The 15181-nt window shown below is 42.1% G+C and overlaps 1 protein-coding gene across 4 annotated transcripts in view; it reads left to right on the plus strand.

Annotated features, from left to right (window-relative positions):
• KHDRBS3 (KH RNA binding domain containing, signal transduction associated 3) overlaps positions 1–15181 on the plus strand; it is a 100533-nt gene that overhangs the window by 60080 nt on the left and 25272 nt on the right. For all 4 annotated transcript variants that reach the window (XR_014444037.1, XR_014444036.1, XM_083144888.1 and 1 more), the window contains 2 exons: positions 1081–1220; positions 4292–4478. Coding sequence is in view for 2 of the 4 variants with exons in the window: in XM_083144888.1 (XP_083001014.1) it covers positions 1081–1220; positions 4292–4478 (327 nt within the window). In the remaining 2 variants the exon portion in view is untranslated. The remainder of the gene's footprint in view (positions 1–1080; positions 1221–4291; positions 4479–15181) is intronic.

A 15181-nucleotide genomic window follows, 5' to 3' on the forward strand; every position in this document is an offset into this window, starting at 1 on the left:
GCGTGGGAAGTTGGTGCGTGCATTCAGACACTCCCTCTACCATATGCTGGGTCACGACTTTCAGCCCGCAATGTGAATGCATTACATGCAATGATGTAAAGGGATGCCTGTGTACCAATTAGTTGATTCAAAACATATTAACAGTTTGTTCCTGAGTAGACCCCTAGTACAATATCAGAGCGCCTTGAGACCTGCTGGAGAAAGTTCGCTGTATAAATTAAACTTACTTACTTACTTACATGAGGGATGTGGTTTTGTTTGGATTCCGCACTAAGTTGTGCCCACTCGGGATGGGGGGATCAAGAGAGATCCCTGCCTCTCGCAGTGGGGTTCGGCTTGAGTCGCCTAGTACCAACTAAGATCTATGTCTATGTACCAATTGGGCAGACACTAAGTGGTTGGTGGTGCTCCCTAGAGTCCGAGTAAACAGTTAAATAGGGATGGGGAGAGAAAGAGGACTCTGTTTTTGGGGCACTCTTATGATATGATAGTTTGTAAATAAAACTTAGCTTTTAATTCATTGTTTTAAAAAATTATGTATAGAGGGCTTCGACTCTTAGACAAAGTAGCCTTATTAGTTCAAATTCTATCACCAGTCTTGCAGTGAGCTCTTTATAATATATGCTATGCGCTGGAGATTTTGATAAAACAAGTTCAGATTGGTTCCACACTGGGGCCAATTTGAAACCATGATGTGCACCTAGTGAGCCTTGCCCATTTTGAGAACAAATTTGTACTGCGATCAGATCTGAATAAGGGCCCATATTTAATGCACGTGTACTTACCTTCCTCACTTGAGATAAAGGATTTGTCAATTCAATATTCTCCATGTATTTATGGCTGGTTAAGCCAAGACACAACTAGATTTAAAGATCATTTAATGCAACTTGTTCTTTCCATGCTTATGTAAACATAAGGAAAAATAAGTTTAAGTGGAATAGAATGTAGTTTAAATGTAATTAATACCTAATGCTCACCTACACTGTGCTGACATTTACAGATGTTCTTCTGTAAAGAACGGGAAATAGAACCGCATTATTTTACAGTCTGTACTTGTCTATTCTATTCTTGTACACATAGGACTACAATGATGAAATCAGACAGGCTCAGCTGCAAGAACTCACCTACCTAAATAATGGATCTGAAAATGCAGAAGTTCCGGTGGTTCGAGGAAAGCAGACAGTCCGTGCACGTGGTGCTCCAGTATCTTCATTGTCACGGTAATAGAGTATTACATTTTACCGAAATTCATCGGTTTTATTATAGACAGGCTCATGATTATGGAAATAAAGCAAGTGTTCATGAACAAAATAAAGATATGCGGAGACCCCAGAGTTTTGGATTTGTTTTTAAATCATCAACATTTTTTTTGTTTTGGCAAAACCACACTCAAATGTTTGGGCTTTGGATCTGGATTTTTTTTTCTTTAATATTTAAGAGCTACAATGATTTAGCTTGGACCTGTTTGTGTTTTCATATTGTTATGAACCTCAACATCATTCATTTCCAGTCATTTTCCGGGAATTTTTTTTAACAATATTGGCACCTGGAATCATGAGGAAAGGAATCACACCTAGTCTAATAGATGCAAGATCTGTTTTTGAGATTCCATCTGAACTTGGTTCTACTCAGAACCTCAGTGTGACCCCAGAGCTGGCCCTAGGCATAGGCAAACTAGGCAAATGCTTGGAGCTTTTGGAATACAGTACTTAGGAACATGCTGCACATTCCAAACCTATGGCTGGATCACCTTGACAAAGGGTAGTGGTGGGACTGGCACAGGCGTAACATGTATAAGGTAAATGGGTACTACTGTGTGGTGTAAAATGAATAGGGGACACCAAAATGTCTAGTTTATGAACATGGCTTTTGTTGGTTATGCTGTGATTCGTGATGCCAGGTGCTGTGAGAGTGGTGCTGGGTCAAAGACGGAACTAGCAGAGGTGCTAGGGGGCACCACCTAAATTTTTGCCTAGGTTAGTGACCTGAGCCAGGATTCTGTTAAACTAGAAACTCCAAAGTTCAGGTAGTTCCTGATTTCAGCAAAACCAAACAACGCCTCTCTAGAATAGAAGGTACTTTTTTAATGTCATTGTTAGAAGTCGCAATTTTTTTAATTTTGGATTTAGAATGTTTAACCATTAATAACCCTTTTTTCGTGTTCTATGTTTTTAACCAGAAGCATTTTATTTGTAAATACATAAATACTGAGGCATGTCTGTTCAATGAATTTCAGTACATGCAGGGAATTGTAGTTCTCACCAGCTGGAGATATACAGATTGACTTGCTTATGGATTACAACATACAAGCATATATTTCAGTCCTATGACCTATGCCACCTGATTTAGCTTTGTGTAAACAGGTTGGCTAAAACAGGAAGTCTGTTTTCATATAGAGCAATTCCAGATGTCCCTCCTGGGATATTTCTTCCCCACCCATTAATAACACGTTCTTTTATTTGTTATTTGTTTGTGATTTCTGCATGTGCAGGTCTATTTTTTGCGATCTGCACATTGAGAGATGTTTTTTGTGTTACTGTTTTATTATGATGATATTGTGATAGATTTGAGAATTTGCTAAAAACCAATAACGCATTTGTTAGACTGCTTTGAACACCTGAGATATGAGCCCTGGGTGTCACACAAACACTGCGTTCCAATTAGAACCTGCATGACTGTAAGTCAGCATTGTGCAGTACATGTTATAGTGCTAAATTATATTATGCCATTACATTATCCGTTTGATAGGTGGACAGTGTCTAGGTCAACAGTCAACCGTATAGAATAGAATCAACTTTATTGGCCATGTGTGCTTGCGCATGGTCAGCGTGCAGAAAGTTGACACATGACGATGTCATCAAGACTATGATCGAGACGTGAACAGTTTGACATGAGGATTTTGGGGGAATTTTTTTTTTTTTTTGGGGGGGGGGGACTTTTTCATATTATACAATCCAAGCGGACTCTAATAGTGAGTGGTGAAGTGTGATGAGCGAGGACATGGTACACAAAATCATGTGTTGAAATTGACACCCAAAAAAAACACATGAAAAACACAAATATTTATGTGTCGGCTATTTCCATGTTTACCTTTTTAATGTGTTGACCTTTTGTTTATGTGGACCGTGTTCATGACCACCTTTTGGTGTCAACCTATTGACTGTCTACTTACAAAGACACTGTGTCCACTCCTTATACCGCAACCACCAGGGTTGAGTGCCCAGTTGAAAATTGCTCTCCTCATGCCCTGAAAATGGGTACGGTCTCTAGGTCAACATACATTAGGTCAAAAACTGAATGTTGACAGGGCTTGGGTTGACACCTATAATAGGTCAACATGGCTAAGGTTGAGAGGCACAAGCATTAGTTTGACAATATGAAGGTCAACAGTCAAAAGGTCAACATGAGTTTAAAAAAAAAAAATTTAACTGACATTTGCCGACAGTTGGCATTTCATACCATTCCATCCACTATGGCATGGTGGAAGAATTTAATAGGGTGGCAAGCGCAGCCAGGCACCGTGCCCTATGCTTGGTAAGCACAGCAATACATTAAGACGTTGTCTATGTCGACACTCGGAACACATGTGCTGCCATCCACTACGGGGTGGTGGGATAATAAAATAGTGTGCCTGAAGCATGGTGAGCACAGCAAGCCATGTGAGGGGATGTGATACACTTAGACGGTGTCCATGTCGACTGTGTTGACATTCAGGACAGAAAGTGATCTTTTGATTGTCATCCGTCCCATTGTTGACCTAAAGCTTGTGTCGATCCTCCAACCCTGTGGACCTTAGACATGTCAACCTACTGTATTTCAGTGGTCAACCCAGTGACCTATACCCATAAACTAGTTCTAATCTAGTTGTGCGTAGGAACACAGGACCATTTTCTCTGAGCTGTGCAAAATTCAAGTCATTTTGCAGGGAGTAGAGTCTCGATGGTCCCATATGTAATGGGATCCGTTTTGCATCTTAATGTGTTATTGCACTTTGGTGGAGAAGTCCACTCCAGGGAAATGAAATACTTCTCAACCAATATTAACATCTGCACCTCTAGAGACACCCCAAAGAGCACTTCTGGTTTTCAAAACACGCCTCATTTGAAATTACCAGATTCATTTCATCAATATTAGCAATGTTGGAAGAATTAGTTTAGTTTACATTTTCCTTATCTGATACTTAATTAATTTTTACATTTTTGTTAAACTTGAAAGTTAGTAACTTGTATCTTCTACAGAAATCCCTCCAATATTGCTACATGTGTATTATATGACCTGTACTCTGTTGTAGGGGTCGTGGCGGCGTTCCACCTGCTTCTGCAGGGGTACCAAGAGGAGCACCAGCTCCCAGAGGTGGGACCCCAGCAAGGGTACCATCATCACGGGCTCGGGGACATCTCGCCACAAGAGCAAGAGGAATCCCCCCACCCACTGGATACAGACCCCCACCGCCAGCTCAGGACACATATGGAGAATATGTAAGTGTTCTATTGAATCACTCCATTCATGGATGACCTGTTTTTTTTTTTTATATATATATGTTTCCTTTTTTATATGTTTCCATTTTAAATAACTAGTAGATCAGCTAAAAATGCCAGCGTGCTTCACATTTGTTATATAAATTCAACTAAAAAATGTTGTGTAAATAAAAGTTATATTTTATATAAGGTACCATTACAGATCATGATGATGAATAAAAATGACAATTTTCACACTTATTTTGACATATTCGCTTAGCACTCAAATGGTTTCTGCCAGTGCAAAAACCCCACAAAATATAATAGTGAACACATTGAGCATAATGTAGATTAAATGAAGCAAAATATTATTTCAGACACAATAGTGTATGTATATGTGTGTGTGTGTGTGTGTGTGTGTGTGTGTGTGTATATATATATATATATATATATATATATATATACACACACACACACAGGCTCCTGGAGACCCCGTGATACTCGGTTGATACGCTTTCTAGGTGCCATATCCAGCCATTTGCACATAGACTCCTGGAGACCCTGTGATACTTGGTCTACACGTTTTTTAGAAATTGCATTTATTTGTGAACGGAGGGATACCCCATTTTTTGTATATGTGATTCCATTGTTGGTGTTGAAGTCCATCTTTCCACCCTAAAGGGTTGTATAAATACACCCGCTAGAATCTGAAGAAATCCACACTGTTATTTATCTATTGATCTGTGCAAATCCTGCTTTTGGTCAAAGAAGACCACATTCATTCCGAAGCGGTACAAAACCTCTTTTACTGGAACAGAGCTTTCTCAGCCTAAAGAGACTTATTTACTCTAATAGGCAACTCTAATTGAAGCCTCTAAAAAATACAAATCCCACCCACAAATTGTGTAGGTGATTTCTCCTTATTAGATTGATTCACTGCCCCTGATGAAGTCCTAAGGGACGAAACGCGTTGGGCCGCGGATTTACAGTATATGTGGCACACGTCTGAAAAACTCTGAACAAATGAAAATTTATTTTACTGCTGGATGAACCTTCAATAAATGTTTTTCTGTTTTTATGAAAATTACGGTTTTATTCATTGTATGCATAGCCACTAAGTGGTACATCTAGCGCACCCCTATTCCTTTTTCTATATCTCTCCCCCCCGTACCTTCACTGACAGCAGGGTACTATAGAGGTGCTGCTCTCCTAAGCGCATTATTGGGGCTACTATTGAGGTTAATATATATATATATATATATGTATATGTATGTATGTATGTATGTATGTAAATAAGATAAAATAGAACACATAGGAAATTAGCTCATATGAATGGCAAAAAGCAGAAAAAATATGTATATACTGTACAGTATCATAAAATGACCATGATATTAGATTGTTCCAGAGAGTTGAGGAGTAGCCACATGTTACCATCCTGAAGAAGTATTGACTATCTCGTTGAAACCGTCACCCTGACTCCCAATACCACATATTCACATGGGGATTCTACCGGAACACACATGGGCCATAGCATGGTATTTCAGACGAGCTTGCTAAAACACCACCTACGGCTCATACGTGTTATATTTATCTGATACAGTATCTAATATCTTGTTGGAATAAATCTCTCATTTCATTTAATCGATTTTAAGCTCAATATGTCCACTGTTATATTTTAAAGTACATACACATTTTCTCTTTGTTTGACTATTTACCTAAGGTTCAAGGGTAATCTGCTTTTGTATGTACAGGCCTGCTATCCAGGTACCACCACCAAATTTGCTTGACCGTCTACCATTTGTAGCAAATGAATGATAGAAGTTCAAAAATCTGCAACCTTTAAAATTACAAGAAAATAATGAAATAATCGAATGCAAAAAATTGCTGTCTCAACTGAGCAATGACTGATGTGCTGTAATACCTCTAAGGGTTTCCAAGGAATTCCAAGGAAGTAAATGGATAATAGCCTGGGACTTGCAATCACCACGAATTCGGCCATCTGCGGCCAGAATATAATTCAGTCTAGACTGACTCTTGAGATTATATATAATTTGTATTTATATCATTTATGGTAAAAGTGAGTTCTTTTAAGGATCTTAACTGATATATATGTCACTATTGGTCGCCAGATACCCCTATCAACCCTCTCACAAAATTGTAACACTATTTGCATTTGCAGGGGTAAAGTTACAAAAACTTCCAAAAATGAAGATGATGCCAGTAGATACCAATCAGAAATCCGCCTAACATTTATCTATATAATTATAGAAAATTATAGACAGAATCTAATTGGTTGCTATGGGCAACACCACACTTTTATTAATGCACCCCATAGGATGCTTAAATTAAAAGGCTCATTTAAATATTTGTGATATTTGCTAATTATTAGTTCCAATTCTCGATCACTGCTTTAGGGTGGGATGCTCTAAACCGAAAATGCTGTAAAAACCCTGTTAGCTGGGTTTTTGCCACATTTTCATATGCAGTAAAGTTCCTCCACCGCTACAGAGGGAATCGCCAGCTTTTGCATCCCATTGTAATTCATATATACACATACCTCCCAATATCTGAAGTCCTGGAAGAGGGACTCTGTATGGGCCGGAAAATTTGGGGATGTGGCCTAGCAGCAGGGGGCCTGGCTTATACTTCTGATGCTCCTGCGAGGCCACACCCCATTATTGACGCTGTGGGGGCATGGTCTCTGGTAATAGATGCTGTACACATGCGCACAGCGTCTATTCACCGCAGAGCCGCGCTGGACAGGAGGGGGGTCTCCAAACCATGGAACACTGCCAGACGTGGGTCAGTCCCAAAAAGACAGGACAGGTGGGAGGTCACACACACAGATATACAAGTTTTGCATATCAGCACAGTTGTGACTTAGACACCTTTTGGGGAAAAATAATGCTAGCATATATGCAGAGAATTTGAAGGTTGAAATGGACATTCGTAGATGTAATAGCCTGAAGAAAAAAAAAAAAGGATTTGTTTCGCATTAAATGAATTCCAATTACTGCAGTTTGCAGACTATCATAGTTACCGCCGGGTGTTATGATGTACAATGATAAATCTCTAGTGAAGGAAATCGGGGTAGGAGAGTTTTTCGGTTCCATAAGTGGTTCTCATCAGAGCAAGGACAGTTTTTCAGGCATCAGGTCTGTTGGTTGTGCGGTGTTGAAGCATTTTTTGACAAAAACTCAGTGTAGCTACTTTGTATAAAGTTGCAGCCAGCATGTCTATAGAGGACCTGCCAGATAAGGGCATGACTGTGTAGTATACAGAAGAGAAGCGGTGTTCGATAAGGTGGGAGTAGAGGAGGCTGTAAGCATATGTGTCATTTTGCATACCTCGTAACTTTTACGAATGAGCCGTTGATATGAATTTGAGCAATGTAGGCATGCATCTGTAATTAGAGGGTGTGGTCTATGGAAATGGCACTCTCACAAGGCCAAGCTCCCATTTGGCCGCTGTCGGGGCATAGTCAGCGCTGTGAGAGCCGGTAATCATGACCCTCTGTGCCTCTCTTCAGTGAAAATTATTAATCTATTCCCCGCTGCTCTGCTAGGGTGCCGGACGGGGTCCCGACGTCGGGATTCCGACTGTCAAAACACCGACAGCCGGGTACCCGACGGCCGTCGTCTAATTTCCCTCCTGGGGGTCCACGACCCCCATAGAGGGAAAATAGAATAGGTGTCGAGTGTATCGAGCCACCGTGCCCGCAGCGTGGCGAGCACAGCGAGCCCACAAGGGTGTTAGTTGCACTCACCATGCTGTCTGGGTCTGGCCAGACGGGATCCCGACGTCGGGCTAATGACTGTCGGGATCCCGACTGTCAGACCCCTGTACCACACCCCTGCCAAGCACAACAGCGAATAAAGGGGGACTCCTAACTGCCCCCCGCCCCCATTGTGGGACACTGCTGCATGGGGCATGGGACAGTCACAAAAACACATGAAAGTATACATTTTGGGTGGCTCAATATGAAGGGAAAGCATGAGATAAGGTCACACTTAAGAAAAAAAATCAATGTGGATGTACAGTGTGAAGGTAAAATTGGAGAAATATAAGATTGACCAGTGTCGGCAAAACAAATCAAGGTAATGACCAACACAGGGGGTTGGGGTCTATTTGAGTCTCTTCTCTGCGAGAGACTCAAATAGAAAGTAAGCAATAAAGGTTTTGTGGTGGCAGGTAGTATAATGGTGTGAAGGGTAATGTTCGATTTCCATAGTATTAGAGAAGGTAGGTATCTCAAATGAAAGAAAATAAGTGAGATAAGTAAGGGTAACAATTTAATTGGTCAACTAGAGCTGGGTGACCGTAAATTTCAATAACAGTTAGGTGGAGAGGAGAGAACATCTGTGTTGACCTCAGAGGAAGAGAAGGAGTATTCCAGGCAAGGGACTTCACATTTGTAGGACCTATATCTAGGTCTAGGATTATAGCAGAAGTAGAATCCCCTGTGGTAGAGACCACCAAGAGTTGTAGTGTCATAGCAATTTGTTACATACTGTACAAATATTTAATTCTAAAGTTCTCAGGAAAAGAATTAAGTCTAGACATAAGATGAGGGTTAAATGATTAGAGGTATGAGGTGGATCTGGATGTTGATGAAAGAGGAGAATGAGCAGCCATTGGGGATTACACAGGGTCTACAACCATGAGAAGGAACGGGCGAGAATTATAAAAAGTGAGTAGGATACTAAATTGAGCATGTGCATGGTTGAGTAATTTGAGAGATTTATGTGGAGTTTTAGTAAATTATTGAGAACGTGGAGAGCAACAATTTATTCAGATAGTGCAAGGTGATGGAAGTTCTGAAGACAGCCCCTGGCTGAAACATGAAACCTCTTCTACTTGGTCATGTGTCCAGCACACATTTGTTTCAGTGGGCTCAGCAGCACACATATTGTGGGGAATTTACGAAGATGGGAGTTCTATTTCAGGCTGGATGTTGCTGTAGGCAACCAATCAGAAACTAGACAACAAACAAATGAGAAAGTCCAAAGTTTCGATATCGAATATGTGCAGCCCCAATGATGATAGAGGACCACCGAAAGTTCACACTAGTAAATCGTCTAACTTGATAAACAAAATCAGTGGCACTGGATTCTGTCAAAGAATATTCATAGTGGGTCACCATTGGATGATGTTAGTCATACGTAGTGACGTTCATAAAATAGAACAAAATGATGTGTAAAAAATCACATGATTTAAATGGCACTGAATTAAGAGTCCACTGGAAACCATAAAAGCATACCAAACTCACAATGGAGTGTACAGCACTGTGCATATAAAGGTAGCTTTGGATGGTACACTGTCGATACTGTAGGTGCGTACTGTACTCACAATGTGACTGACAGGGTAACTCCTATAGAGGTTTCTTTACAGATGATCCCTTAGCTTCTCCAAGTTTAACAGACTCACACAGAGTGTTTAGTGCACAAGGAAGAGAGGAACCGTCTTAGTATAAAGTATTTATAAATACTATGCTAAGAAGTGATGTTCCCCAGTCCCCCATTAATGATCTCCTGTGATACTACAGCCGCAGTCTACAAACGCAAGTGTCTGTGTTTCTGTTGTGTGTTTGTATATGTACTATGGGTTCAGGTCCAGCGCTCAGGACCGCTCAATAAGCAGCGGTTGTTCGCTGCTTAGCAAACTGCTCAACACTACCCATCGGGCAAATGAAAGCCCACCCCCGCCGCCCTGTGAATCCCCTCAGAAGTACGAGAATGGATGTGTATGCTGACAAATTCGCATGCAAGCGCACGGGTGCAAAAAATCATTTGATGGTTGCCGACCATCAAATGATTTTTTTCCCCCGTTTGCAAATAAAAGTCAGTCTATATTGACTATTTTGGCTCGGAAATGTCCGAAAATAGGGTGGACGCTGACATCATGTGACATAAGCCACCCGCCCCATGCAGGTTTCGCCATGCCTGCATTCGCTTTTCTGTACTCTTGACTAGGGCATGAAATTGGTTAGGTCCGGGAATGTGGGCGGGACAAAGCCTAATGGGGTTAGGCGGCTGACGTCACATGACATCAGCCGCCTGCCCAGTCTTCGTCTACACTGTTTTATCCTGCTACAGGCACATGTATGGGGATGTGTCTTCCTAACACACATGTGTCTTCCTAACACATCGCCTTGCATGATTGCGAGGGGAAATGGCGGCGGGGGCTGGAGGGGGGGGGACTGCGTCACAAGGACTCGGTAAGATGTGAGCTTCGCAGCTATATAGAAGTCAACTAGAATCGCCCCCTATATTTCACAAGCACGGTTCTAAGTACTGTAGTTGTGCTTTAGGTAACAGCTGTTCTCATTTTTGTTCTCTTTTTTTTGTTTCAAAATGTGATTGTACAGTAGGTGCTTCCAGCTTAATGCAGGAAATGTCAGCAGGAAAGGGATTAGACAGATATAAACCACTGTAAATGACTCCGTAGCCTTGTAGCACAAGCTTTATTACATCAGCATTCAACTCTTTGCAAGGTCTAGTTCACAAGGGCATCCGTGCTATAGCGTGTTGTAGTTTAATATATATTCAGAACAACTTAAATGTGCAATACAGGATAGGGATTCTTGCTCTATAAGGTGAGTGTACATAGAAAACACATATTATCATCTTCGGGGGGAGGGTGGGGGATGGGGCTCAGGGAGTACAACACTGCCTTCCCCTCATCGCTGATATCTGCAGTGTTCACATGAATGGGCACACAAGTTCCGGTAATCGTCTGGCAATGGAGTAGATGTTGAAGTCATCAGGCCAATACTGTGCAGACTTGGGGTCCTGAGGACTTATCCGGGTAAGAATGAAGCTGGACTGTGCGCAATGAGGTCCATTGGGGTAGATGGATATTCAATTTCAAAGGAGAGACTGGTAGTAAACCACCACTAACGCGTTTCGCCGGTTATACCAGCTTTGTCATCCGTATCATCATTGTGAGAGAATGCACCTCCCAATTATGAGACACAGATGACACAAATATCCTACTGCTGTATGTGACCATAGAGTGTTCCTAGATTTAGAAATACACTTCGCTATATTTATTAAAAAGTTTATTAAAGGCTATATAAATAACAGAAAATAAATAAATAGTTTGTATAATCCTTCTGCCCAACTGATCGGATTTCGGTGGGAGCGGCAGTCCCAATTTAAAAAAAAATATATCTTCTTGATCTGCACCGGTACCGGTATCTGGGTGATGGGTTGCCAGTAAATAGGTAAACAGTCATTAAATTGACCACTATTGGTCAACAGCCAGTAGGTGGAGACATGAAAAAGCTCAATGAGGTCTAGGTCGACATTGGAAAAAGGTTGACTCAGTCAAAATGTCGGCATGTTAATGATCGACACAGGAAAAGGTCAACATGAGTTTTTCATGATTTTTTTCTACAATAGACTTGTTCTTACTTGACGATCCATACAGTTAGATTCTAACAGTTCCTGAAGCATGCCAAGTGAGCGCAGCGAGTGTACATGTTGGTAGATGTCGACATACACATCCAAGAAAATGAAAAACTTCTGCCGACCTCTACCTGTTTTGGCCTTTTGCCAATGTCAACTTAGACATGTTGACCTTTTTGTATGTGTCATTCTAGTGCCTTTAGAAAAAAAGTGGTTGGCCTATTGAGGTTTGACCTAATTACGCGCCTCACAGACAAAATAGCCGCACTGTTTAATAAACCAGAGCAACAATACACGCACAGTCACAGAATGAGCAGACTGATATAAAAAAAAAAAAAAATTATTTTGATTAAATTAAGAGAATACTTTACAACACTGGCTTATATTTACAAGAAATAGACATTGAAATTGGGCCTCCTTTTCCAGGATATCTGTGTCCCGCGGAATGTTTACTAAATGTTGTGACCCTAGGAACTTTAGACTACAATCTGTTGGTTTTCCGTTACCATCCCACCAGCAGTGGGGATGTAGCGCAGTATGAAATTCAAAAAGAGAAGCCACATCAACTCTCGCCCCAAACACTGCCAGACACCAGCCTGGACTCACTGGCAGCTGGTGCAGCTCCCCTGTTCGAATTTTAAACTACACCACAGACCCACCCCTGGATCCGTCACTGGTCCAAACTGATATACAGTATACCACTGTTAGCTACCTGACCACAAGTAGTAATATATGTTTAGATGCACCACTGACAATGTCATGTATGAGGAATAATTAAGCCCCTAGTTAAAAAACAAAAAAAATATTCTGATTATGAACATGTTAATTTTGGCATGTACAGTAGGGATGCCAATCCTGGTGCATTTTTTTCAATCCCGGGAATTGCAGAAGCCAGTGAGCACCTAACTGTCACTTTTTTAAAATCTAGGCTTTATCTTGACAGGAGCTGATTGGCTGCTGCCTTTGATTTGATCAGTTCATAAGGTTTAATACAGTACATCTTCCCCTAGGCCTTTCAGAAGTAGCTTAATAGCGATGTCGGTACTTGTGGAGTATCACGGCTCCCATCGTATGGCATCGTATGCCATATGTAGTGGCATACGATGGCATACGATGCGATGCGATGTTTTACCGATTTTTGAGCATTTTTGCTCAAAAATCGTATGCCATCGCATGGCATCGTATGCCATATGTAGTGGCATACGATGTCATACGATGCGATACGATGGTTTACCGATTTTTGAGCATTTTTGCTCAAAAATCGTATGCCATCGCATGGCATCGTATGCCATATGTAGTGGCATACGATGTCATACGATGCGATACGATGTTTTACCGATTTTTGAGCAAAAATGGTCAAAAATCGGTAAAACATCGGATAACATCGTATGCCATATGTAGTGGCATACGATGTCATACGATGCGATACGATGTTTTACCGATTTTTGAGCAAAAATGGTCAAAAATCGGTAAAACATCGCATGGCATTGTATGCCATCGATGCGATACGATGTTTTACCGATTTTTGAGCCATTTTAGCTCAAAAATCGTATGCGATCGCATCGGATGCCATACGATGGCATTCGATGCGATGCGATGGCACCCGATTTTGCACTGAAATGCATCAGAATGCATTGAAATGTGTATTAAAGTAGTGAAATGCCCCCAAATGGCATTTTTCATAGTGCGCCACCCCCACTATCAACGTCAACCCGAAGCGTGGCGAGCGCAGCGGTACGCGTCCTACGACCTTTTCATACCCCCACTATCCACGTCGGCGTGGAGTTGAGAATAGAATAGTGTGGCGAGCGCAGCGAGCCACCGAGCCCGAAGCGTGGCGAGCGCAGCGAGCCCCGCGAGGGGACGCGGATACCTGTAAAGCCCGCGAGGAGACGCGTATAGCTGTGAAGGTATCCGCGTCCCCTCGCGGGGCTCGCTGCGCTCGCCACGCTTCGGGCTCGGTGGCTCGCTGCGCTCGCCACACTATTCTATTCTCAACTCCACGCCGACGTGGATAGTGGGGGTATGAAAAGGTCGTAGGACGCGTACCGCCGCCCCTCGCGGGCTCGCTGCGCTCGCCACGCTTCGGGTTGACGTTGATAGTGGGGGTGGTGCACTATGAAAATTGGCATTTGGGGGCATTTCACTACTTTAATACACATTTCAATGCATTCTGATGCATTTCAGTGCAAAATCGGGTGCCATCGCATCGCATCGGATGCCATCGTATGGCATCCGATGCGATCGCATACGATTTTTGAGCTAAAATGGCTCAAAAATCAGTAAAACATCGTATCGCATCGATGGCATACGATGCCATGCGATGGTTTACCGATTTTTCACCATTTTTGCTCAAAAATCGGTAAAACATCGTATCGCATCATATGACATCGTATGCCACTACATATGGCATACGATGTTATACCGATTTTTCACCATTTTTGCTCAAAAATCGGTAAAACATCGTATCGCATCGTATGACATCGTATGCCACTACATATGGCATACGATGTTATCCGATGTTTTACCGATTTTTGACCATTTTTGCTCAAAAATCGGTAAAACATCGTATCGCATCGTATGACATCGTATGCCACTACATATGGCATACGATGTTATGCGATGGCATACGATTTTTGAGCTAAAATAGTCAAAAATCGGTAAAACATCGCATCGTATGCCATCGTATGCCACATGCGATGCGATGCGATGCGATTTTTAGCATACGATCTACATACGATGCAGGTCGTGGGAGCCGTGATACTCCACAAGTACCGCGATGTCACATTTAAAGTAAACTGATTGCCCGCATACAGAGGATGAAACCATTTTATGTGTCGTTATTTTTTTTTTCCTTATTAAAGGGACTTTGGGGGTGCGGGCTGGTCCATGTGTTGTCGTGACCTCACGCGCTAGTCATGCAATGCTCCTCTGGAAACATTTTGCATGGCCAGGATATCTTTACAGAGCTCCTTTGGACCTGCTGGGCCTGCCACCCCGATGAGCGCCTATTCTCCTCCCCCTGTGCCACCCGCATACCCTCACTAGCATACGACTAAAGTCGAGAGAATTCATTCAATGGTCACCAACCATCAAATGATTCCTCTCCCCTTCAGAAATAAAAGTCAGTCTTAACTGAATTTTATTTCCTCCGCAGATCGCCAAAAAGGGGGCGGGCACTGACATCATGTGACATCAACAGCCCACCCCCAACAGCTATTGACCCGCCTACGTTTCCAGGGGAACACCCAGCATTTTTATGGGGGCGCCCATAAAATGTGGAGGATTCCACTGATGCCGCCTGAAAGCGTTTGC

The sequence above is a fragment of the Crinia signifera genome, chromosome 5, assembly GCF_055691185.1.
Source record: "Crinia signifera chromosome 5, ASM5569118v1, whole genome shotgun sequence".
Taxonomy (NCBI): Eukaryota; Metazoa; Chordata; class Amphibia; order Anura; family Myobatrachidae; genus Crinia; species Crinia signifera.